Here is a 27,563-nt window from a genome sequence, read left to right as displayed (position 1 = left end):
GTGTCTTAACCACAGCAACTGTCGCCACTGCATGAGAGATGGTTGTTCCGGCCAGCATCACAGCCCGAGCCACTGCCCCATGCAACCGTTAATCCAGCCACCACTGGCAATCGCACCAGCCAGAGCCGCCGCCACATGCCAGAGCCCAACCCTTCATCCCTTGCAGCATCCAAATCTAGCCACCACTGTCAGCAGCAGCTCTAGCTGGGTCCTTCATCAAAGATTCTCTCTCTTTGACAGCATCCTGTTGCCCTCCTATTCATTGACATCCAATGGTGCCTTTTGAATCTATGCAGACTGCACCTTGTTGAAGTCATGATGTCTGTCGTATAATTGTCTTGGCTTTGTCGGACCATGGTGTGTGGCTCTATTGCTTTAGGTAATTGATTGATTGTTCCTCCCCCTCATATTGTTATTTCCCTTGATTGTTGGTGGGAGAAAATTTGGAGGTGGGTGATCATAAAGGATCTTCATCTGGAAGGTCTAGGATTCAAAACCAACATCTAGGATTGGTAATTAAAACAGTTAAGTTAGATTGGATGAATTGTCTAACTTGGTCACAGTGAACCAAGATGTTTATTGGGGGGCAAAAGAAGTTGGGGTATATCACTGGCAGCAAGGAGCCCAAAGAAGATTATCCTTCCAACGAAGACTGGAAGAGTGAGAATCTTACCACTTGACTTGGTTGCTCCACTCAATGCCAAATAGTAGTGGAGGCCTGATGTTGTGTAAGACGGCTAAAGAAATTTGGGATATAGTAGCAAATATGTACTCTCAACGACATGACTTGGCCTTCGCTTTTCAGCTGCATTGAGAGATTTACCAATATGCAGCAGGGTGAATCTACCATGGAGTATTATATAGCTCTTCGCCAGCTGTGGAATGAGTTAAATATATCTCTGCAATAGTGATTCCAGATGAACTCAGCAAGTGGCTAGAGAATACAAAGGGAGTCTTTACCTTCCCTCGAAGTTTTAGATAATTATCTGTGAAGTGAGGTGCATCATTGTGTAACATCAAGGGTGTCTTCTGCATCTATTTATAAATCTGCCTTCACAGCTTGGATCCAAATCATTAGGGAGAGGATCTTCAACAAAGAAGCAACCTCATTCATCCTCTTGAAATATTGACAGGGACAAGTTGATCGGTACTCATTGTAGCTGTTGTCAACACACTAGTGAGCATTTGTACTATCTTCAACCTCACCTTCATCCCAAGCCCAAGAGCAGGTTGATAGTGCTGAGATTGAAGGGGCACTTAACCCTACCATTGCCAGATCCAAGTCAAGTGCCATTAGTGAGCTACTTCAAGAGGTTGCCAGTCTTCAAGCTTCTGTCGCCAGTACATCAAGTGACCAACAAGGTATATCAACAAATTTTGTCAAGTCTGTACCTCATCAATCAGCTGATGGGTCCTATTTGAAAGTATCTAGAAAAGGATCTTATCAGCTAAATTCCTCCTTACAGGTGCCTTCGGTACTTCATGTTCCATTATTTCCTATAAATTTTTTATTTGTGAGTGTGCTCACCAAACAACTAACCGTAGTGTTACTTTTTTATTCTCCTCATTGTATTGTTCAGGGTCTGCAACTAGGAGGATTGGTGGTTTACGTAATGTTCAAGGGTTGCAACTGCGTAATGTTGGTGATAGACCCAAGGCATGCATCTCTAGTCTAAATTGAATAATGCCGAGCTTGTACAGCTTTGGCATACACGCGCATGGGCATAACTCATATATCTATTAGGTCTCTTATGATTTTATTTTTGAACAAGTTCCATGAACATGTGAGTCTTCAGTGTGATACATGTCAGTTGTTAAAACATTATTTAATTGTTTATCTAGTGAATGAAAATAGAAGTATTGCCTCCTTTTGTTTAGTTCATTCCAATGTGTGGGGACCCACCCAAATTACTTTATTTTTGGGTTTAAATACTTTATTTCATTTATTGATGATTATTCTAATTTTACCTAGGTATATTTTATGAAAAATATAAGTATCCTCAATTGTAAAAGTGTTTGATAAAATGATTTGCAATCAATTTGATAAGATGATTAAAGTTTTTGGTGTGACAATGGTAAGGAATACACATTTCATGATTTGCAAAGTTATTTTGCTATCATGGCAGTGTAGTTTAACATCTTCTCCATACACACACCAACAAAATGGTGTAGTTGAGCGTAAAAATCAGCATCTCGTTAAGGTGACTAAATCCATGCTGATACGTATGATGGTTCCAAAGGTTTATTGGAATGAGGCAGTTCACACTGCAACTCAAACAGCCAGCAAGATGACTTCACCTTCCTTAGAAATAGTTACACTCTTCATTTTCTTAAACCTGACTTGCCACTATTCACGTTTCCTCCCAAAGTGTTTGTGATGAGGACATCACTTCACATACACCTTTGCGTACATATCAAAGGAGGAGGCAAGCCACACAGATTTCTCTATGGGTAGGCGAGTACCCATGATCATGTTGAAGACCCCATATGCATGTGCGAGCATCTAGAAGATCCCACATTGGGAAAATGCACAAGGGCTGCTTTAGGGAGTGATTTGGACCGTCGGATTCGAGAGACGTAACGATTGGGTCATTGATCGTGGATCGTCTTTATCATTTTGGACATTATTATCTTTTAGGATTTAATTTATGATTACTTTATGTTTGGGACACCTTATGAGTGATTTTAGTTGATTTTTCATTATACTAGGGTCATTTTCGTCAAATTTCAAAAGACAAGGTTGAAATTATAATTTTGAAAAGTTCTTGAAGCTATAAAAAGAGGAGGGGGGGGCCTCTCCTCTCTTGGTTTTTTTATAGAGAGAGAGAGAGAGAGAGAGAGAGAGAGAGAGAGCTCCTTGCTTCCTTCTCCCATCTTCATGTGATTTGAAGGTAACTTCCATGTGAATTGGAAACAAGATTGGTGCGAAGCTAATTTTCATCAACGGAGGTGTGAGGCCTCCATCTATCCCCTACATTCTCATTCCTTCATCAACCATTGAGGTATTCTTCAAGTTCTTCAATCTTTTCCATCCCAAGTCATCATCATTCTTCCAATCCTTATCCCTTATACATCTATAGATGAGCCAAACCCTAAAGACCCAAAACCTCACAAACCTATCCCACACATGTGACCGTACGGCCACCGTATGGCCACACTCTTGTCCCTTTGGCTTTCCACTACCCATGCATCAAAACCCTACTCTCTCTTTTCCAAACCATAGCCCTAAGCCTACAAATCCCAAATTTTCTCATTTCCTCAAATTACCAAACCCTAGTTCTTCACATTCTTCAATTAAACCCAAATCCTTACATTCCCTCCATCCAAAACCCTAATTCCCTTATCCTAGTACCTAAATCCTTTAACCCATCCACCCAATTTACCCTATTAACCCTAATTCCAAGTTTTCCCCAATTTCCCTAAAACCTAATTTCACCCTAGGTAGTATTAGATCTTTTCCTTCGAAATAGGCTTTACCCTATGCTATTTGGATGTCCCTACATCCATTAGATCCCAGTTCCCCTTATTTAATGGTCTTGTAGGATGATGCTTGGTAACCTAGGCTAAAATTATAGATGATCTTCTCTTAGGATTTTGGTATTTGTGATGATGATAGCAATTTTATGTTTTTTTATTAATTAAGTTAATTTTGCTGATTAATCCCACACTATATTTGAGTTCATGCATCGGTCCTACATCAATTTAATTGTGTGCTTGGTTTGTGTTAGGGAATTCTCGAGATGAATTGGGTCCCCAATCTATTCGATGTGTTTTTTAGGATATGTATCCACACAAAAGGTTTTGTGTTGTTGCCCCAAGACTAAGAAGTGATAAATTTTGAAGGATGTAACATTCTTTGAAAATATTCCCTACTTTTCTATAGACGCAACTAACACTCACACTTTAGATGGTGATGTTATTCCTCTCCCTGTTATGACTAATAGTCCTACTCAGGCTTCTCTTAGGTCCACTAAAAAACCTCTTAAGCTATACAGTCACAAAAAGCACAGGGATCAACCTTCCGAGTTGATTGGCCACCAACTCTCCACTGACTTGGTGTTAGAGCCTAATCATCATTAGTCTCATGCTAATGACTCGATTCCATCTCCGCCTTCACCTAAGCTTCCCATTGCACTTTGCAAAGGTAAAAGAACTATTATACCCAAAAGATACATATTGAGTAATTCTCAGCCCGTAAGCAATTATGTTTCCCATGAGCACATAATTGCTTTGCAAAGTGCTCATGGGATCAACCTTCCGAGTTGATTGACCACCAACTCTCCACTGACTTGGTGTTAGAGCCTAATCATCATTAGTCTCATGCTAATGACTTGATTCCATCTCTGCCTTCATCTAAGCTTTCTGATGCAGGACAATTAACCACTTGCTCTAAAAGCTCGAACTATTAGAGTATGGCGAATTAATCCCTTTTATCTCATAGCACAGGCCCCACATCTCATGGGTTAGGGCCTCAGCCGAACCCCCTTCATGGGAACCAAATCACATGGGTACCGCCTCACATGGGCCGCCCACCTCAAGTGTGTCCCCGCATCCCACAGGCTACCTCACTCGAGCCCTGTGTGAAATGCGCATTAATCACCCCCGGTGAGGAGTCTTGAACATGAGACCTCCCACTCTGATACCAATTTGATGCCGGACAATTAACCACTTGCTCTAAAAGCTCGAACTGTTAGAGTACGGCGAATTAATCCCTTTATCTCATAGCCCGAACCCTACATCTCATGGGTTAGGACCTCGGCCGAAACCACCCCACCCCCCCCCCCCCCCCTAAATCACATGGGTACCGCCTCACACGGGCCACCCAGCCCGAGTGTGTCCCCGCATCCCACAGGCTACCCCACTCGAGCCCGATGTGAAATGCGCATTTATCACCCCCGGTGAGGACTCTCGAACACGAGACCTCCCCCAGTGGGCCCCGCCCACCCCAAGTGTGCCCCTGCATCCCACAAGCGACCCCACTCGAGCCCGGTGTGAAAATGCCCCTGCATTACTTCCCATTACACTTTGCAAAGCTAAAAGAACTATTATACCCGAAAGATATGTATTGAGTAATTCTCAGCCCATAAGCAATTATGTTTCCCATGAGCACATCCCTCCTTTCAAAGCTTTTCTTTCTTTTGTTTCCACTGGGTTTGTGCCTTCTAGACCCAAAAGATGCTCTGACCAATCCTTGTTGGAGAGCAATGATGATGAGGGGGATGGCTAGTCTTGACAAACGGGAGACTTAGGATCTGGTTGGTTTGCCAAAAGGCAAGCACACTGTTGATGCAAGTGGGTGTCCATAGTGAAGTATAATCTAGATGGAATGATTGCTCGATACAAAGCCCACCTTGTTGTGAAAGGGTTACTCTACAATTTGAAATCGACTACCATGAAATATTTGCTCTTGTTGCAGTACTGATGTCTATGGCTGCTCACCATCAATGAAATCTTCACCAACTAGATGTGAAAATGCTTTTCTTCGTGGGGATCTTCAGGAGGAAATATATATGTCACTTCCTCTAGGTTTTCACACTCTTGGTTCCAAAGGCAAAGTCTGCATGTTGAAGTCTTTATATGGCAATCTCCTCAGGGTAGGGTCGAGGGGTTCAGCAAAGCCATTTCTCAATTCGGCTTTCAGCTTAACTCATGCGATCATTCAGTATTTGTGAAGAGATCTAACTCTTCTCTGACCATACTGGCAGTGTATGTCAATGATATCATCATCTATGGTGACAGTGAAGAAGACATTGTTGTAGTGAAGAAGTTCCTTGCGTGCACGTTTGTTGTTAAAGACAGTCATTAAAATATTTCCTTTGAATTGTAACTTGCTCAATCCAATGAAATATTTATATTGCAATGTAAATATGCCCTTAACCTTCTCCATGAGACTGGAATGTTGGGTTCCTGTCCTGTTGATATCCCAATACAAGTAAATCATCACATGCTTTCTAGAGAATCACACAGCCTTCAAGAACCTGGCACATGTCATCGCTTGGTAGGAAAACTCAGCTATCTATGCATCATTTGGGATATTTCCTATGTTGTTAGTGTTCTGAGTTAGTTCATGCACACTCCTTGCACTCATCATCTCGAAGCAGTTTACCAAACCCTTGGCTACCTCAAGCAAGGTGTGCCTTAATGTTAATGGTGGTCGTACTGGCCAGCACCTGTTACCATTATGATACAAGTGTTACCATTATGATACAAGCCGTAATAGCCATTGCGGTCTCCCCTTTTTTTTGGGGAAAAAAAACCTATATCAGCCCCATAACGGACCGTTATGGGGTTGTAATGGCATCACGAGGTCTGTAACAGCCAATAAGGGTCTTTTTTCCATAAGAGCCTTTACGACCCCATAACGCGTAACGATCGGCACCATTACCAGTATGTAACAACCGATGTGGCCCCCTAATGGTCATTACAACACACCATGACCACAAGTCTCCACCTGAAAAAGGTCCATCGTACCCAAATCGAGGCATCTTCATATTAGTGCATATTGTGATGCCAATTGGGACAAGTCATCCAATGATCGACAATCCACTGCTAGGTATTGTACCTTTGTGAGGAGTAATTTGGTTTTGTGGAAAAGAAATAAGCAATTTATTGTTGCTCGCTTATCTGTTGAAGATTAATGCTACTTTATGGGTCATGCTAGAAGTGAAATCAATTGGCTTCAATCTCTTCTTAAAGATCTTGGAGTCAAAGTTTCCATGCATGTATCCCTACATTGTGACAATCAAGCTGCAATTCACATTGCCTCTAATCCAATCCCCCATGAACAGACAAAGCATATTGAAGTGCATTGTCACTTTGTCCAAGAAAATATCTCTTCGGGCCTTCTTTGTAAGCCGCACATTCAATCAAGGGATCATCTTACTGATACTATTATCAAATATGTTCCTTCTTCTTGTCTTCGTGATCTGTTGGACAAGCTAGGCATGTGTGACATTTATGCTCTAGCTCGAGGGAGAGCGTTAGAGAAAGAAATGCATTTTATTTTATTTGTATTTTATTTTCAGTGCTCCCTTGGGAGTACCATACCATTCTTCTTAATAAAATAGGTTAGCAAGGTCATTAGCTCCCTAACACACATATTTCCCAAATTATCTCTCCTGTTGACAACAAAGATATTTCCCCATACCCTACAACCAATGCATTTCCTATGTGCTCATGTGCCCACTATACCTTGGATCCATATGGATGCTATCACTCACCCTTGGCCCTCCAGGCATGACCGTATAACCAATATCCTAAAAACTCATCCTCATCACCTCCTCAATTATAAAAAGTACATTCACCACAGCAAAAACATCTCCTCCAAAAATCTGATTTTATTCTCCAGATCTCCCTTGAGCAAAACTTTTGATCTTGGAACCAAGTTCATGCTACTGAATTTCCATTATTCTTAAAAGAAACCTTCACAATTTGTGTCAGTCTCTATCGTAAAGAAAGATGCAACATTGGTGATCACTGTCATAATTAGATGCCTGTCATCTTCTCCATCATAGTGTTCCTTTGCTAGTCCGATCGACCACAATAAAACAGCATCCCATCTGAATTCAAAGATTCCATGTGAACCAATGTGTTAAAAAACGAAAGCAGAAACACTACCAGTTCAACTGCAAGTCAAACTGGTTTGAACTATGACATTATAATCATCATAAAATTATTTTTTTAGAACAACCATGCACAAAAACAGTTTTGTCTATGGTTTTTACTAGTCCAACTCCCTGTTTAAACCACTTTTGACAGTTTTTTAGACAATCAGACAATCAGATGGGCATCACTCTATTAATGATCAAATAGTCTTGCCTAATAGGGAATCTTGAGCTTATGAATCTCAGACCTCATCTAACCATTCCATGATCCTTCTATTGTTCTCAAGGATTTAAATAGCGGTTTAGTGCAACTTGCTAGGGGACTGAAATTAGCAAGATTCACCTCGACTCGTCCATTTGGTACCATAGGGATCAGTTTCGATCCATTTCAGTTCCATATCGATATGGCGTCTCATTTCATTTCAGACCAAAACTAATACGGCTCAGATGACACTGATGCATATCAGACTACTTAAAACCAAGGTTGTTACCAAGGTTGTTCCAGCATAACCTTCAAGGCGCAACTACACCTGCTGCAGGTGTAGATCTTGGACTGTGCATCACTTCATGAGCATGCCCACAAGAGCAAAAGAAAAACACCAGCAATAAATAGAAAGAAAGGCATCTAAAATCTGCCAACTGTACAACATTAAACATGTCCCCAAAATGGGTAAAAAAAACAATAGACCGGTCAATTGTAGGAAGTAAAATCATGTGAAATGATGTCCATACATGTAAGAAAACAACTTCAAATAGTGAGATCTTCTAGGTACCTTGTAGACAAGGGCAAGAGAAACACCAACAATAAACAGAAAGAAAGGCATGACAAAATCCGCCAACCGCACACCATTCCATGGTGAATGAGCAATGATTGGAAGAATTGAACCACCATAGTCAACAAATATCATCAGCTGATAACCAAAAAAAAAAAAAAAAAATGGCATATCATTAGTATCATAAAGAAAATATAGCACTATTTATGCTGCCTTACTGAGAGCTGCACCTTTTTCTATCTACTATGGTATTACAATAGTGGAAAGTTGTACCATTGCAATAACAAAAGAAGCATAAGGGTTCCATTGTCAATCAGGGTGGGAGTGGACATGGATTCCCTAAATATAATTGGTAACGAAATGGTGTTGGTTAGACTGGGAAAGAACTTTGGGGGAAATACAGAATGATATTCAACAGTCATACAAAACTGGATGACCCTACAGTTTTCTTGAGATGTCTTAGAACTTTTGGATCATTGGAGATATAACTAGGTAAGTTAAGGAAATCCTGTTATGCAGCTCCCTCCTTGCCAACGTGGCAAACATGTGTAGCGATCAGGACTGTTGACCCATTGGGCCATCATGTGGATGAGCCACAAGGTAAAAACTGCACTAAGTGGGCTACTCTGACCATGCAGTTATTGTGAAGTTTGCTGGTTGGATGCAGTCGTTGCTCTAACCGTTCCTTTTGCAGTACACGAGTTGGTGCTTAAGATAACCCAGTTCCCTTGTCTTCTTGGATATCCACGCTGTGGCCCACCAGATCAACAGTCATAACCACCACACATGTTTTCGACATGTACTTTGAGGGAACTGCATAAAACTTCTACGGCATGAGCTGCGTAATTGCTTTCCAGTGAACTTATCATGCTATTAGCATATTTCACACAAACTAACCTGCATGCCTCTACAATTATTGATGGCACATAGAAAAAGTTAAGGGGCTGTTTGATTTTTCATATACCCTGTAAATACATTGTAAATAGGTAATAATTACTTCTCCAGGTAATTACTGCATCACTCCCAATGTTGACATTGACACCTACTTTTTGAATGCTAAATCGAGGACAGGTGTGAAATGAATGTTCCTACGGCCGTTCTTTGGGACCTCGAGTGTGCTAGATGCAGGACATGGAAAATCAAATATGATATGCAAGATTTCAGGCTTAGATCACACCAATTCAGAAACAATCACACAAATTCCACATCCCACATGAAAATCCAAACATTCAATTAAAGGGGAATCTATGCGGGTCCAAGCCGACACAGGCTAGGACTGGACCAATAAAATTATAAGCCAAACGATGTCAAAAGGAAATAAAATCAACTACTCATACATAAAAATCAGTCCCTAATCCAAGGGATTCCCTAATTTCAATTCAAGGAACCCTAAGGTGATAAAAAGGGGCAAATCAATTAGGGATCATGTAATATAGGGTTAGGATTCATGAAAAACGGCTATGAGAGGATAAAAGAGGATAAAAACCTAAGCCAAAAGATGATCCCGCGTGTGGACAGCAACAATGGCCCAGACGGACGTGCGTGTGATCCCGGCCGCACGTGTGTGGGGCCCACTATTCAGAAAAAGGCCACCTTGGCCTTGGTCGGCCAGGGATGGACTCCAAAACCCACAAATCTCAGCTCGATCCGATGTACGATTTGTGCATGGTGCTCCGCCGAAGTTTCAGCTCGCCTGCAGGCCGAAATGTGGAAATCTGCTGTAATAAAAAAATCTGATGCAATAAAAGGACAAATTCGAAGTACGGATGGTGGGGGAAGATGGAAAGAAAGATGATGGAAGATGGGGGTGAATTGGGATCGATGTGGCTTCGCACCACGGTAATTAGCCCTTGGAAAAGGGAGGGCTTCGTACCCACTTTTGAATTCTTCCACAACTCACGAAGAGAGCAGAAAAATAAAGCAGGAATTTTTTTATTAACTTCAATGAATGAAAAGAACTACAAGGGGTGCCTATTTATAGGGAGAACCCTATACCCAAAAACTCGCACCATGTGCGACACTTATTACTTGGCGATGAAGTAAACTAAAATAAAAACCAAACAAGAAAATCTAAAGCGTTCACGATGTTCTAAATAATAACAATAAGCAAAACCTAAAATATAAAATCAATCCGACGAGTGGGCCACGATCATGAGATCCCATGGTGGGCTATTTTTAACTATCGGGCCACTTTTCTGAATCAAAACTTGACTTCTAGCTAGGAGGCCCTCCCTGGACGTCGTCATCGAGCCAGATCGATGGTGGGGTCTTCCTTCTACGTACGTACGTACGTAGGGGGGGCGGCGTGAGTGCGCGTGTGCGCGTGATGTCCCCATCAATTCTCCCCGGCTGTAAAGATTTCGCCACTGGGGAAATAAAACTCCTGAACCGCTCCAGGATGTCAGGATCAAGTCTCTGAAGCTCCTCCTCAGTAAGCCACGTGTTGTATGAAGCTGGGCGTGACTTCCATTTAACCACGTACTTCTGAAACCCGCCGTCCGACATTGAAACTATTTGATGGTCCAGGATATCCTCTATTTCCTTTTTGAGTGTGTGAAGGTTAGGTATGGGAGATAGAGGCTGAGAAAATGAGTCAGGAAGGATAGGTATAGGAGGTTGAGGCTGGGAAGATGGGTCGGGACGGGTAGGTATGGGAGGTAGAGGCTGGGAACATGGGTCGAGACAGGTAGGTATGAGATGTAGAGGCTGGAAAAATGGGTTGGGAAGGGTAAAAATGGGAGGTAGAGGCTGGAAAAATGGGTCGGGACGGGTAGGTATGGGACGTAGAGGCTAGGAAAATGGGTCGGGAATGGTAGGTATAGGAGGTAGAGTCTGGGAAGAAAGGTTAGGAAAAGTAGATATGGGAGGTAGAGGCTGGAAAAATGGGTTGGGAAAGGGCCATGGTTCAAGGGATAAATATGTTGAATCAGGATGGGTGGGCGAAGGGCCGGACAAAGTATCAGTGGTCCCCTGAAAAGTAACTAAATCCTCCACATCGGATGTGAAACTAATTCTCATGGAAGGTGGAAGATCTACCTCATACACATTGAAACCATTTCGTTTTATAATTTTGACAGGTCCAGCGCTACACGCATGTAACTTATGAACGGCCCTCGAAGGATACCGCTCGGGCCTGATGCAGACCATCACAGAGTCCCCAATATTGAATCTTATGAAACCTTTATACTGGTCTGTAGAAAATGTGCAATGTTCATTATTAGTCATGATCTTCTGCCTGATTTCTTGATGCCATGAATGAATGTGATGCGCAAAAGACTTTGCAGACTCTAACGGCCTATGGGACAGTGACATAGGGACAAGATCAATAAGTTTCCTAGGTTTATAATTAGTAACGACTTCACGAGGACTTAGACCTGTGGACCTATCAACAAAATTATTCAACATAAACTCGGTTGTAGGTATTACGGTGTCCCATGTTCTAGTATGCTCTATATCCCTCCTAGGGGACTCATCCGGTAGATCATCAAGACAAACATCACGAAACTCATCCACTACCGGAATGACCTCAGTGGGTAACTCTACACTAACATCTAGTGCACTCTCTCCAGTCACAAGACTGCACATATTGTACCACTCAAAATAGTGGTCTTGATGTCCCTCATGGGGTGGGTACACGAGTGCATGCCCATAACTGATTCCTTGGCCAACTCCATTCATTGGTCTATCCTTCAGGCCACCTACCTGAGATTGGACATCTACCCTAATGGTGGGGTTTGTCCTAGCGATGGTCTTTAGTCGGGCAATGCGTTCATCAAGCTGCTCAAAGCATTGGCCCATTTCCAAGCGCTTAAGCATAAACTCCAACTTCTGGGATAACTTGTTTAGTGACTCTTGCAATTGTTCTATGTTTACTTTAGGGTGCCAACCAAAATTCAGTAATATAGTTGTCAAAATATAAGAGATTTTTTTTTTTTTTTTTAAAAAGAATCGACCTAGTATCTAAAAAATGAAAAAGGAAAGTTTCTAAAGAAACAAATTAGGAAAGCTTCTAAAAAAAAAAACAAATTAGAAAAGTTTCAAAAAAAAAAAAAAAACAACCTAGTTTCTAAAGAAAAAGAAAAAAAGGAAAGTTGCTAAAAATAGAAAGTAAGTTAGTTTCTAAAAAAGAAAAAGGAAAGTAAATTAGTTTCTAAAAAAGAAAAAGGAAAGGAAATTAGTTTCTAAAAACAGATTAAGAAAGTTTCTAAAAAATTAGTTTATATAAAAAAAATAGAAAAGGAAAGTTTCTAAACCTAGAAATAGAAAACTAAGTTAATTTCTAAAATAATTCAAATAAGGGGATAACAAAAAATTTCAGCAACTTATTTCATGTTTATGGACCTCTAAACAGCCATATATGATGAGAATTGATGCGTAATGGACATAAACAACCAAACCCTAAACATGGAATGAATTCCCCTACAAGAACCCTAGGCTCTGATACCAAATTTGATGCAGGACATGGAAAATTAAATATGATATGCAAGATTTCAGGCTTAGATCACACCAATTCAGAAACAATCACACAAATTCCACATCCCACATGAAAATCCAAACATTCAATTAAAGGGGAATCTATGCGGGTCCAAGCCGACACAGGCTAGGATTGGACCAATAAAATTATAAGCCAAACGATGTCAAAGGGAAATAAAATCAACTACTCATGCATAAAAATCAGTCCCTAATCCAAGGGATTCCCTAATTTCAATTCAAGGAACCCTAAGGTGATAAAAAGGGGCAAATCAATTAGGGATCCTGTAATATAGGGTTAGGATTCATGAAAAACGGCTATGAGAGGATAAAAGAGGATAAAAACCTGAGCCAAAAGATGATCCCGCGTGTGGACAGCAACAATGGCCCAGACGGACGTGCATGTGATCCCGGCCGCACGTGTGTGGGGCCCACTATTCAGAAAAAGGCCACCTTGGCCTTGGTCGGCCAGGGATGGATTCCAAAACTCCCAAATCTCAGCTCAATCTGATGTACGATTTGTGCGTGGTGCTCCGCCGAAGTTTCAGCTCGCCTGCGGGCCGAAATGTGGAAATCTACTGTAATAAAAAAATCTGATGCAATAAAAGGACAAATTCGAAGTACGGATGGTGGGGGAAGATGGAAAGAAAGATGATGGAAGATGGGGGTGAATTGGGATCGATGTGGCTTCGCACCACGGTAGTTGGCCCTTCGAAAAGGGAGGACTTCGCACTCACTTTTGAATTCTTCCACAACTCACGAAGAGAGTAGAAAAATAAAGCAGGAATTTTTTTATTAACTTCAATTAATGAAAAGAACTACAAGGGGTGCCTATTTATAGGGAGAACCCTATACCCAAAAACTCGCACCATGTGCGATACTTATTACTTGGCGATGAAGTAAACTAAAATAAAAACCAAACAAGGAAATCTAAAGCGTTCACGATGTTCTAAATAATAACAATAAGCAAAACCTAAAATATAAAACCAATCCGACGAGTGGGCCACGATCATGAGATCCTATGGTGGGCTGTTTTTAACTATCGGGCCACTTTTCTGAACCAAAACTTGACTTCTAGCTAGGAGGCCCTCCCTGGACGTCATCATCGAGCCAGATCGATGGTGGGGTCTTCCTTCTACGTACGTACGTACGTAGGGGGGGCGGCATGAGTGCGCGTGTGCGCGTGATTTCCCCATCAATGCTTTTTCAGATTTCTTTTGGGGCTAGGAGGGTACTTGCAAGCGCTACCACTGGGTTAGTTGGGAGTCGATTGAGGCGCCAAAGGATGAAGGAGGGCTGGGAGTTAAAAATCTGGGCAGCATCATGAAAGCCTTCAGGATGAAGATGGCTTGGTCAGTGACACGCAGAGGAAAGGACAGCAGCTGGGTGGCATTCATGAGGGCCAAATATTCCGTCGACCTTCTCGCTCTTGGAGGTTTCATCCTAGTGCCTTTCGCCTCCCCCCTGTGGAAAAATATCTATAAGTGCTTCCCAATCATCGACGCCCGTTCTTGATGGCTTATTGGTCGTGGTAGCTGCAGCTTCTGGGAGGTCGATTGGTCGGCCTTAGGGCCACTTAGGGAGTGGAGGCTACAGGTGTCTAACCCCCTCCCAGCAAGTCAGTAGCTTCATCGGGCGCTGGGCTAGCGCGACCCCACTGTTATCGGTCTCCTCCTGCCCCAAGTGGTGTTGGACCACATATCTGACGCTGGTATTTGCACCTCCCCTGCGAAAGATAGGGAAATTTGGATTGACTCGTCGTCAGGTGAATTCGACGTTAGGTTGGCTTGGAAAATCGCTAGACGGTCTGGGGCGAAGAACGTGTGGTCCAAATGGGTGTGGCATCACAAGCTTCCGCCTAAAATTTCTCTCCTCACTAGGAAAATCATCCACAAAGAGATCTCCATGGATAACAAGATCCAGGCCAAAGGCATCTCATTGGCGTCGAAATGCAATTGCTGCCTCCTTCCCCATTCTCCCCGCGTCAAAACAATCGACCACATCTTCTCCTTGGGCGTCTCTGCCTTTAAGGTCTGGAACTATTTCCACCCCATCTTCAATATGCACCACTCGGCCCATTCAAACGGCCTGCGGCCTAGCAAATAGATGGTGGACTGCGTCTGCCCCTTCCCACCAATTACAAATTCTGAGGGGTCTCACCCCTGCTCTCATCTTCTGGGAATTGTGGATGGCCAGGAATTTAGCCCACTTCGAAGACACCCCGGTTTGCGCAGACAGGGTGATTCGCAAGGTCCTCCACTGGTTCACCATAATCGGTCCCTCTCTTCCTCTCCCTAGAGTGCTCAGTCGATCCACCACGGAAACCCTCTTAACTCTTAGGATCTAGGGGAGGTCGACTAGCCTGAAATCAGTCCAGGTGGTCAAATGGACCACCCAGGAGCAGCTAGTTTAAAATCAACGTCAACGGTTCTTCTCTTGGGAATCCTGGCCCGTCTGGTGGTGGCGGCGGCGGCGTCTGCAGGGATTGCGCTGGAGATGTGTTGTTCGCCTTCTCAGCTGGTTACGGGTTTGGATCCAACACCCAGGCTAAGATTAGAGCCATCTGGGAGGGGCTTATGCGGTGTGTGGAGCTGGGTTTTAACAAATTAGAAATTGAGAGTGAATCCAAGTCCATGATCGAAACCCTTTCCAACTCCGCCTCTCCAGCGTGGTCCATCTGGTACTGGATAGCCATGATTAGAGCTCTCATGGGCAATCGGGAAATCAAACTCTCTTCCTTTCCTAGGGAGGCTAACTCAGTAGCTGACACCCTAGCCCGCAAAGCCAGCGACGGTCAATTACCCTCTTTCTACCGGTCCCAATCCGAGCTCCCCTCTACCGTTAGGGGGCTATTGTTTTTTGATATAGTAGGCTTAGGCAATTTAAGAGAGGGATAACCCTCCTTTATTTCTGCTCACGATAGGCATCATTGTTCTTTTGTTTTTTGTTGACTACATCGCCCAAATCTTTGTATAGCCTTTTTGCATTAATGAAGATATCCTTTTACCAAAAAAAAAAAGGTGTGAAATAAATGTGGGGCCCACCGTGATGTATGTGGCTTATCCACACCACCCATCCATTATGCCTGTTGATTTTAGGGCATGAGCTCAAAAATGAGACAGATCCAAACCTCAAGTGGGCCACTCGATAGGAAACAGCAGGAATTGAACGCCTATCGTTAAAAACTTCTTAGGGCCCCCCAAAAGTTTTGCATCAGCCTGATTTTGTGTTTTCCCCTTATCCATGTCCGTGTGACATTACGAACAAGTTAGATGACAAATAAACATCAATGTGGGCCCGGTAAAGGAAACAACTTTCAACGGTGGACATCTCAAGGCCAGTGTTTCCTTTGGTGTGGGCCACTTGAGCTTTTGATCTGCCTCATTTTTTGCCTCACGTCCAAAAATGTTTCGGTAAAACAGATGGACGGCATGGATGTGCCACATATATCACATTGGGGCCCACAATTTTAAGTCGGTCCTTTTGGACCGGTTTTCGAGGCAGAAATACTCCTGAATTTTCAAACAAGCTGAAAGAGTAATAATTATCTATTTATAGTGTATTTACAAAGGATATGAAAAATCGAACAGACCCTAAGCAGTTCTGATGATGAAGGAATGTGAATGGCGTAAAGCAAAGATAAAAGGGGAGAACATCGCCATGCCTCAGACTGTAGAGCATCCAGAAATAGCCCACCTGATTTTCTATATCCAACTTGACCTCCTTAACAAAATCTTCTGCTCTTATAGAGCACCAACAACCTCATTCACAAAGATCGCACCATCCACGTCTGTTTCCTTCCAACAAAATCACTGTTTTTGGTGGAAAAAGATGACCTATGACATCCAAAAAAAATCACTGTCTTTTGGTGGAAGAGTAATGCTACAGCAATTCACTCGGAGGCAATTCGCCAAGTGATTCACTGTATTTCAGCGACACGTATCCTCTTCACCCGGTGCAGGCAACATAAATTTTCGTGGGACCCATGACGTCCAATCCGTCCATCACCTGATACAACCTTTAGGAGGTAAGCCAGAAGATGATGCCGACCCAAAACTCAAGTAAGCCACACAATAGGCAAACGTGAGAATACAAATGTCCACTGTTGAAATCTTCCAAGGACACAGTATAATGTTTATATGATATTCAACCCATTCATAAGGTGAGTACACGGAGGATGAAAGGAGAAACCAAATATGTTATTTATTGAAGATTTCGGTGGGTCCCAGGAAGTTATCAATGGTTCCCATCCTGCTATTCCCTGTGGTGTGGCTCACTTGAGTTTTGGATGGGCCTGATTTTCAGGATTACCTACTAAAATGGGATGTATGAGGTGATGAATGGATTAAATTTCATATACATTATGGGGCAGCCCACTGAGATTTACATTGCTTGTGCTGGGAGGAGAGGACACATGTTGCTGTAATATGGCGAATCGCTCGGCGGGCAAATCCTCTATGAGCAAATCACCATAGCATTACTCTTGGTGGAAACAGATAACCTATGACTTCCCTAACTCTATTTCCTTCAACAAAAATCACCGTCCAAATTGAGTTTTTTTGCCCTCCCCACAAGATGGGCCTGATTTTCGGGATTACCTACGAAAATGAGTTGTATCAGGTGATGAACAGATTGGATTTCGTATATACATCATAGGGCGCCCCACTGAGATTTACATTGCCCGTGCTAGGAGGAGAGGACACATGTCGCTGTAATATGGTGAATCTTTGTAGCATTACTCTTGGTGGAAACAGAAAACCTATTTCCCTAACTCTATTTCCTTCAACAAAAATCACCGTCCAAATTGAGCCCCCCAAATCTCTTCCCCTTTTCTTTTCTTTTCCTTTTTTTTAAACTGTTAACCAATGCTTTATTAGAAAGAGAAAACCTGAAGACCATTACAAAGCCAAGGCAAAAGAACTGACAAACGAAGAGAATCAACCTCAAGACTAGAAGAAGAAAAGATTTCTCATACTTCCTCGAAAAGCTAAGAAGACAGTTTACTCTTTCAATTAAATGGAAAACCAATTTACATGCGCTATTTAAGGTATGATTGTTTATTTCCTTCCAAAAGTCTATCCTTCCTCATGTGCTCAATCACCACAAAGGCAGTAAGCCCATTAGATTAAGGAAGCCATCCTCCTCTTTCTCAGAAAAATGACATCTAAGGACTGGACCCCAAACAATGTGGTCCCCATTATCTCATAATAGTTGTTGATAGACTATTGATGGACCGGGTGATTGGTGGAGAATGGTGAGATGGTTAGGTGAAGTCCACATATGGCTTACATTTTTTTCTGGGTAACTGCCTGTCTAGCTTAGGAGAGTCTAAGATACGAACCCACCATCAACCCAGCAATCGGTTGAGGTGAGTTTCGTTTGTATTTGAGTGTCAAAGAACCTACAAAATATAAGGTTTTGTATCATTGTAAATCTATGTTTTCAAGTAATAATAAAATCTCATAGCTGATAGCACATTGGATTTTACAGTCAAACATTAGCATCAGCACATTGACTGCTCTCTCCCCAACATAATCACCAGTTCCTTCTTGAGCAACTCCCTTGGTAATTTTGACCAGTCAAGGATGTCAGACACTGTCCTATCAATATGTTCAATCTTTGACAAAATCTCTTCCTTAAGGACATCATTTCCTCTTTTTTTTTTCTTATTTCCAGTCTTTCAGTTTGACTTTAAGAATATGGATTTTCATTCCAAATTTAGAGCCAACACATCCGTCGATTTTAAACAAAGAACACTAGTCAGCCACCATTCAATTAAATCCCATCTCCTATAACCACCAACTTTCATTGTGGAACAAGGTCTGCCCAAGATCAGTCCCTCCTTAAGGGAAATTGCAAATGGTTAGATACGAAATGGGGGAAGATTGTTTGGATCACCGTGAACCTGTTATTGAAAGGCTGCCTTAGGAAACTAAGATAGAAAAGAATATAAGGCAATTACCGGCCCAAAAGAGCAATGAGAACACAAGCATCCAATCTCTAAATCTGGACACCCACTCAACTACCCAAGAAACAATCTTTCCAACAACCATCCACATAGACCCAGACTTGTTCTCAAAAGAGCGGTTGTTCCTCTCACCCCATATAGCCCATAAGGCAGCCATCATCGCCAACCGCCGTACCACCTTCCCCTCTTTGCCCACTCCACCCACATGCCATGCTGCCAGAAAGTCTAGCATCGATCCCAATATCACCCACTGGATGTTAAGGTTTAAAAGGAGCCTCGCCCAAATCTTCCTTGCAAACAAACAATGAAGAAACAAATGATCCACTAACTCAACATCCCTCATACACATAACGCATATGTTTGGGAGCATCATAGATCTTGTAATGAGATTATCAACAGTGAGCACCTTCTTTCTTCCTTCTAGCCAAATGAAAGCTGCAAGGGAGCTCCATATTTCCAAAATCGATAGATGCAGTGATAGACCGATTTAGGCTAACTAAGCATATTGTAAAAGGACAGAACTGAAAACCTCCCTAAGCTATGAGCACACCACAACACCAAATCTTCTTCCCCCACCCTGAGAACGAAGAACTTGAGGCTTTCCAAAAGACTAATGAAATCATCTACTTCCTCATCTCATAAACCCCCCAACATGGGGGAACCCACACCACCTCACCACAAATCCAAGAGTAACAGTGAGCTGTTGAAACATTCCTTTCTAGCAAAAGAATGGCTAACCTTGGGAACACCTGCTTTAACGCTCAATTGCCTAATCACAAATCTTCCCAACAACGGATGTGACTACCATCTCCACAGAAAAGGACATTCCTTCCTTGAACTTGGGGGCCACAGTGAAGATAACACTCCACAATCTAGAAGCTTTGTACCGTGACAGATCCTTGATCCACCAACCCCCATATCGGGTCCCGTACTTGCTAGCCATCGCTTCTCTCTAGAGTCTACCTTCCTCCGTTGCAAACCGCCGCATCCACTTCCCTAACAATGCTTGATTCATGGAATCCAAGACCCTCAACCCTACCCCCACTTCTAAAATGAGCTTGAACACCTTCTCCCACCTCAGGAAATGGAATTTCTTCTTCTCCTCTGCACCGCTCCATAAAAATTCTCGCCTTAGCTTTTCTAGCTTTTCCAACACAAATCGAAAGCATCTATAGGGACATGAAATAAAGATACATTTGTGAAGGCTACCTTGATCAACATCAAGCGACCCCCCAAAGACAATGGCGACTTTTCCACCTAGATAGCTTCCTTTCAATTCTTTCAACCACCTTGTCCCAAAGATGTCTTGCAGGCTACCAATACATAGGGGCAGGCCAAGTATGTCGAAGGAAAGGACCAAACGCCACAACCAAATATCTCCGCAATCAAAATACCTCCTCGTCAGGCATCAAAATACCAAGCATTTCACATTTCGTGGAATTTACCTTCAGGCTTAAAATGACTTCGAAACACTTCACAATCTTTAGCAAGTTGTCCACCATCGAGACATCCGCCCTGCAAAAGAGAATGGTATCATCCGCAAACTGGAGGTGGGAGACCTAGATTCCTACGTCGACCACCTTGAACCCTCGAATCATATACCAATTTCTTGACCTTTCTCAAGCATATTGATAAGCGCCTTGGCCATGACCGTAAAAAAAGGCGAGATCGAATCTCCTTGACATAACAGTTGAGTTTGGATGTTCTTCGGAGTGAATAAGAAAGGAGAGAAGAGGAGAGGAGAAAATGAGAGAGAGACTGAGAGAGAGAGGAGGAGGAGGAGGAGGAGAATTTTGAAGAAAAATGGGTTTTGTGTGTGAGGGCAACAATCCCTCACACACCTTTTATTATAATGCTAGAAATACAAAAACATACTCCATAGGAGCACACAACACCATGTACATTCACACACCCAAAACACTAAAAACACATGCTAAAAACCATTGTTGTCAAATGCGATCGCATATGTCCATATGACCCAATGATCAGAAATCTGACCACCCCCAAAAAGAAAACCATTTTCACTATTCTCCACTCTAAAGCTCACTCTTTCTCTCTTTTACTCATTTTTCTCTCTTCTTACTCTAATCTCTCTGCAACTACAAGATCACAACACCTTTCAAAAAAATACTACAAGCCCACAACACTTTCAAGTTTCAACTTCAAGAGTCTAAGACTTCAAAGATCAAGATTCCACAACTCTTTCAGATTCCTCATTCTCGAATCTCTATTGAAAGTTGAGGTGTTCAAACTTCAACGATCAAGATTCAACAAGAATACCGTCATTCAAGATCATTTCTTCTTTGGTTCGCCCCATATCTTTCATACTTTCATACTTTCATTTCTTATTCAATTCATTTTGTAATATTCATTTATTCTGTTCTTTTTTGTCTTTTTTTTGCCATTCATTCATTGATTCATTGTCATCCCTCTCTCTCTCTCTCTCTCTCTCTCTCTCTCTCTCTCTCTCTCTCTCATTCATTTTCTCTGTCTTACATTACATTCTCTCTCATCATCTCACAGTTCAGTCTCATTCTTTCTTTCTTACTTCCTCTTTTAAGTTTGATTTTTTTTTTTATTTTTAGACTCAAGAGAAGAGTCAAGTTACAACTTGCAATTTACAAGTTAGTTAAACAGCATTACTAGGTACAACCTATAACCTACAAGTGTACAAGAAAGCCTACAAAATACAAACTACAACTTACAACTTACAAGTGAGAACTTACAACTACAAGTGTACTAGACTACAAGTTCAAGATACAAGAAAACTAGAACTCTCTCTCTCTCTCTCTCTCTCTCTCTCTCTCTCTCTCTCTCTGTAAAAGTGTAACTCTCTCTCTAGTCTTACTCTCTACAATTCTCTCTCTCTACTCTCTAGTCGTTATATTTACAAGTGTAAAAGAATCATGTCTTCTTCTTCTTTGAAATCCAAGTCAAATGACCTGGGTTGGAAGTATGGGCATTGTCATTGTGCTACTAAAAAGACTCACATAGTGTGTGAGCTTTGCAGGTTTGTAAGTGTCGGTGGCATTGCACGGCACAAGCAACACCTTGCAAACACGTCGAGACCAAATGTAAGAGCGTTGCTCCAACATTATTCCAGAAATCCAAAAGGAAATCACGGACAAACAATCAAGAAGAAAACACGATATTGTCGTACTTGAAGAAGAGTTCATGTAACAAGAAGCATATGAGAATACAGATGTGGATGAACCTCCTAACACCCCATCCCCCCCCCCCCCAAACATTGACCAAGCAGTCTAGACCAGCGACTTCGAAAAAGAGCTCGTCGGCATGGACCCATGGATGGGTGGTATAAACCATATCCCGATGATATGGTTGACTAAAGGAGTAAGGGAAAAGGACCCGCACAAATCACTTTAGAAATCAATAATAAAAAAAAAAAATTAAAAAAAAAAAAGGAAAATCACGAATCAAAATATCGCTAAGTAATTGTACCAAGCCGGTGTTGCTTTCAACAATGTTAAGTTGAAAAACTTCAATGTTATAATATAAGCAATAGGTAAATTTAGACCTTAGCTTAAACCTCATTTATGTCATGAAGTGAGGGAAACATGCCCCATAACGGAGGATTATTTTACAAGAAGCTTCATAGCCGAATATAAAGAATCTTTAAAAAACTTATGGTTATACTCTTATGGCTGCCGAATGGACTGATGAGTCCGTCAGACTGAAAAACTTTCTAGTGAATTGTCCAACTTGGATCATTGATCATGGTGGAACATACCAAGTTTGACTGAAGTGAACCAGATGATTACGTCGGCACTCTACGGTCAGCTCTAACCCATTATAGAAAAGAGGAATTATCAGGTCCAGAGCCCCGGGATGGAAAGAGGTGAGGCCCATGGTTCACTGATCCAAACCATTGATCTGATGGGCCCCGATGCATATGCAGTGTCCTTCGAGAATACCCCAGATTCGAGGATCTTGGCCATCTAATCTTTCGCCTTTTCCACTAAATGTGGAGCATTGTCTTTATTTCATTGATTTGAATTTGTCTTTCAATCTGGGATATCTTTCAAGCCAACCCCATCTACGGTGGGTCCCATCAGATCCATGGGCCCTTCTATTCAAACATATGCATTGTGAAGGTTCGGATACAATAATGCCTCTAATAGGAAAGGATTATCAGAAACCATCGAAATTCCTAACAATCTAATGTCCTAAAATAGCTTCAGAAAACACATAACAATGTCCACTGGCACTAGTCGCCACTTGTACCTAGCGAAACGTGGATCTAGACCATTCATCCAGTAGCCCCTACCGTGGATCAGCTATGTGGGGAAAAAAAGGACAGGATCAGAAACAGACTGATGCAATTGTCCCGCATCCCACACGTGCACGCTCTGCACATGTGTACAACAAAAGGACCACCTTCCTTTTTTAACCATCCTCACTTTCCATTTTTTTTAATTTCTAGATTAGAAAATCTGCTCTTTCTTTCATATCTTTAGTTTTAGGCAGGGAATAATTTTAAATATTCTCTTATCTAAGTATCTTATTATTTTAGGCATTTTCTTAATTATAGAATGCTTTGTTACTTAGGTGCTTTCCTATTTCTTAGATTTTTAGATTTCATATCTTTTATTACAGATTGTAAGGTTGATTATAAATATTTTTTCTGTCCTATGGAATAGAGCAAGTTGATTAATATTCTATTTATGAAATTTTCTTATTCTCTACAGTAGTTGTTGAAGGGGGGAAAAGTGATCTCTAGTTCTAGACTAGAGGACTGTTGAGCTTGCTCACAGTCTTGCATTTGTGATCTCTAGCATCCTGCTAGAGGATTGTTGGATCTTTTCCACAATCTCTTTATTTTTCTTATTGATTTATTTGCTTTCCCTTTCAGGTTTCCATCACAGACGGCCCACATTCCAACCCACGTGTTGATCCAGACCGTCATCCAGTGGGCCTCCATGCGGCAAGAAAAGGTCCACCGGTTAGAAACAAACGGTCTATATTCCAAGCGGCCACCTCCGTCCATCGACGGTAGACCGCCCTACTAAATGAAAGGTCTGACTGCCTAGTTAGTAAGGCAAAAGAATCACAAGCAACAATCAGCTATCAATGCCAGCCAAAAGTTCATTCATAATTCAGGGCGAAAATGCCAAAAATCGAAATCAAGATTTCTCAGCCAAACGGTCTCATACAAGAGATGCCAAAGAGAGAGAGAGAGAGTACGAAGATGGAAAGCCCGCGGAAAACATCAAGAGAAGCGATGCGAGTGGCTTTGATTTTCTTCTCCTCTTCTTCTTCTTCTTCTTCTTCTTCTCTTCGGTTTAACGGAGCGTAGTCCGCCATTTCTTGCCGTTTGGGAGAGAATACCCGAGAATCTTGGATTTTAAGACGTATCAGCGCATATGCCTATTGGAATCTCAGCGCTATTTGATGCTCTGCCGGAGTATGATATTCGGTCCGCACGCACACAACCTGTTTGATTTTCCAGTTCACATGCAGTGTCAACGCGTCACAATTATTTTCTGTCCATTTACCGCACTCTTCCCTGTATCTTACTTTTCCGACGCAAAAATAAAAAAAGCTGTAAAATATTTGTGGGTCCCACTATGATGCATGTTGCTTATCCACGCTGTTCATCCATCATTGCAGATGAATTTATGGCATGAGCCAAAAACTAAGGCATATTAAAAGCTCAAGTAAACCAGGCCACAGAAAAAGGTGAATCAAATGCTTACCATTAAAAACTTCTCAAGGCCACTGTTTCTTTTGGTACGGGCCACTTGAGTGTTGAATCCATCTCATATTTTGGGTCATGTCTCAAAATGTTGTGATACAACGGATAGGATTCTCGTGAATTTTCAAACGGGCCAAACAATGATAATTACCCATTTATAGGTATTTACACCTGCATTTAAAAATCAAACAGCGCAAGGATGATGGGTGGGACCATTGAAAATATTTACTATAAATACACCTCGTTTATACCTTTATCCATTTTACGAGCTCATCTTAAGACATTGGACCAATGAGGGAGTAAATCCAAAACTCAAGTGAATCACATGAGAGGAAAATTTAGGAAAAATTTTTCATGAGAGTGAAACATTCCCGTGCTCTACCTTGATATTTATTTGACATCCAAATCATTTATTAGATTATTCCTGCCAAAGATGAAGTGAAAACATGAATTAAAAAATATATATAAATAAACTACGTTGATGTAAAAATTTTATGGCAATGAGAGTATTTCAAAGGTGCTAGCTGAATCCCTACTATTTCTTCTAAGTACGGGACACCTGAGTTTTGGATTCACTTCAATTTTTATGAATATTCTTAAATGATCTTGAAAAATGAATAGATGGGATGGACTTCTCCGAAACATTAAAGTTGGCCGTACACGGCATCCTAGTTAGGCTTTGGCGGAATTCCACATCCGAAATTGTAGGACGTTTCTTCTCCATGTGGCCTCTCATCAACGAGCAGATTGATGGAGATGGCTTTTGTGCTTGTCAATCCGTATCCTTTTCTTCTTACATAGTTTTGTCAGATCAAAGATAGGTAGGTGATATGTCATTTCTCTTGGCTCACGCATTCTTCCTTTCACGTCACGTTGAATAAATAGGTTTGTGTACTGATGTACTCGGTAGGCTCTTATCGTACCGAGTAAACTCAGTTAAGCTCACCTTGAATGTATGCACTCGGTAGGCTCTTATTGTACCGAGTAAACCCAGTTAAGCTTACCTTGAATGTATGTAGGCTATCCATACGGTTCGTTCGTTTTTTTCATCTAATTCAAAAGGTTAAGCCTAAAATTGAAGCATATCAAAAGATCGAGTGGATCATATCACTAAAAATAGTGGCAATGATGATTTTCACCATTGAAACCTTTTTAGGCCCCACAGTGATGTTTATTTGTCATCCAACTTGTTAATAAGATCATATAGAACTGAATAAAGAAAAAACATAAATATAAGCTTGATCTAAAACTTATGTGAGCCCATGAATTTTTCAATGATAGACATTCAATTCAAGTGTTTCCTATGGTGTGGTTTTTTTGAATATTTGATATGATTCATTTTGGTATACCAGCCCTAAAATTATCTGATAAAATGGATCGACAAAGCAGATAAGTTACATAAATCCCGCTTCCCACATCAACGCTCCAAACCCACCAACAGCCGCCAATCTCTATATTGGTGCCCTGTAAGCCTCACTATGATGTATATGTTTCACCCACGGCATTCAAATGCTTTTATGTTATGAACTAAAAATTAAGTAGATCTAAATCTGAAGTGAATCCTGTTCACAGTAAACAATGTTGATTGAATTACTATCATTAAAAATTTCTTAAAGGCCATAAAAATTTTGGATCAAAAATATATTTGTTTTTTTTATTTATCTAAGTATGCATGTACTAATAAACAGGGTGGATGTCAAAATAGACATTATAATAGGCCCCGTTAAGTGTTTAATGGTGGACATTCAGTTACTACTCTTTTGTCCTGTATGGTTCACCTTAGATTTATATCTAACTCATTTTTGGGACCAAGATCTAAAATTACCTAAAAACATGGATGGACGGCGTGGATAAAACACATATACCATAGTAGGCCCCACAGATCACCTACCACGGGCCACTTGGATAGAGGCACCGTCACTAGCCAAACAGCTTCCGAAATTGTACGCTTTTCACACATCAATTTAATTCAAACCATTCCCAAATTTCGGCATTCGGGGTTAGATGTAACCGATCCGTAAAATCCGAATGTTCGAAAAAGGGTCCTTCGGAATTTATTTATTTTGTCCGTCCAATGGATGTACTCTAATCGGTTAATTACATTATCTATTTAATGTAACTATTGGTATATAATCAATCTAAAGTAGGATTCATAATGTCTACAGTTTTATTTTAGTTAAAACTATTTATATCTACAAATTATTAGCGCAGGTGTATTAACTATCTTAGTCATCACGAGTATCAAAGTTTACTTCAGAAGAAAGATTCCAAACGAGGAATGATAGGTTACTGATGCATCGGAATACGAACATTGTCCTGTTGCTCCGATTTCGCACACGTGCTTCTCATTGTTCATAAATCCAGGCCGTCCATTTATTGTGGTATTGATAGACGCTGGAATGACCGGAATCTCTTCCAGATTGGAATATACAGCCATCAAATATTTGGAAGTGGATTGCGTAGTGTGGCACACACCACAGACCTCAGTGGTGTGTTGACCTCACCATCTCCCATGGCCCGCCATGATCTATGTGATGGACCACACAACAGAAAGTAGTGAAAACTTCGCGGGGGTAACAAAGTTTTGAATGAAGTTGATATTTGTGTTTTTCCTTTGTATCAGTCTTTTTGACCTCATGAACAGGTTAGATGGTATTACAAAGGTTTCAACAATGGATGTCATGGTTCTCACTGCTTTCTACTGTGTGGTCCACTTGAGCTTTAGATCTGCCCTGCTTTTAGCCCATGCCTTAAAATAATCTCAGCAAATAGATGAACGGTGTGGATATAATACAGGCGTAATGGTGGGGCTTAAGTAACTTAGTGACATCAACACACTACCAAATTGGGTGATGTGTGGCACACCACGCAATCCGCTCCCACAACGTTTAGAATTTTATTTTATTTTTATTTATTTTTTAAATTTGTTGTATTTTGGGCGCGGATTAGCTACTGACAGGTTGAGTTGCGAGACTTGCTACTGAAGTGATGCCACCAAGTTCCATGGGCCCCACTATGATGTATGTTTTGTCTCC

General features: G+C 41.4%; 1 protein-coding gene across 5 annotated transcripts in view; it reads right to left on the bottom strand.

Annotated features, from left to right (window-relative positions):
* LOC131243544 (uncharacterized) overlaps nucleotides 1–24,215 on the bottom strand; it is an 80,309-nt gene extending 56,094 nt beyond the window's left edge. For 2 of the 5 annotated variants that reach the window (XM_058242972.1, XM_058242973.1), the window contains exons 1-2: nucleotides 24,018–24,209; nucleotides 8,378–8,515 (exon numbers count right to left, since the gene is read on the bottom strand). In XM_058242972.1, coding sequence (XP_058098955.1) covers nucleotides 8,378–8,515; nucleotides 24,018–24,137 — 258 coding nt within the window. In that variant the 5' untranslated portion in view covers nucleotides 24,138–24,209. Of the gene's footprint in view, nucleotides 1–8,377; nucleotides 8,516–24,017 lie in introns of all 5 variants that reach the window. The other 3 variants (XM_058242975.1, XM_058242974.1, XM_058242976.1) reach the window with 2 other exon arrangements.
* Nucleotides 24,216–27,563: the final 3,348 nt, after the last annotated feature.

The sequence above is a fragment of the Magnolia sinica genome, chromosome 4, assembly GCF_029962835.1.
Source record: "Magnolia sinica isolate HGM2019 chromosome 4, MsV1, whole genome shotgun sequence".
In the NCBI taxonomy this organism is placed as follows: domain Eukaryota; kingdom Viridiplantae; phylum Streptophyta; class Magnoliopsida; order Magnoliales; family Magnoliaceae; genus Magnolia; species Magnolia sinica.
This window is presented reverse-complemented; position numbering and strand designations above follow the sequence as displayed.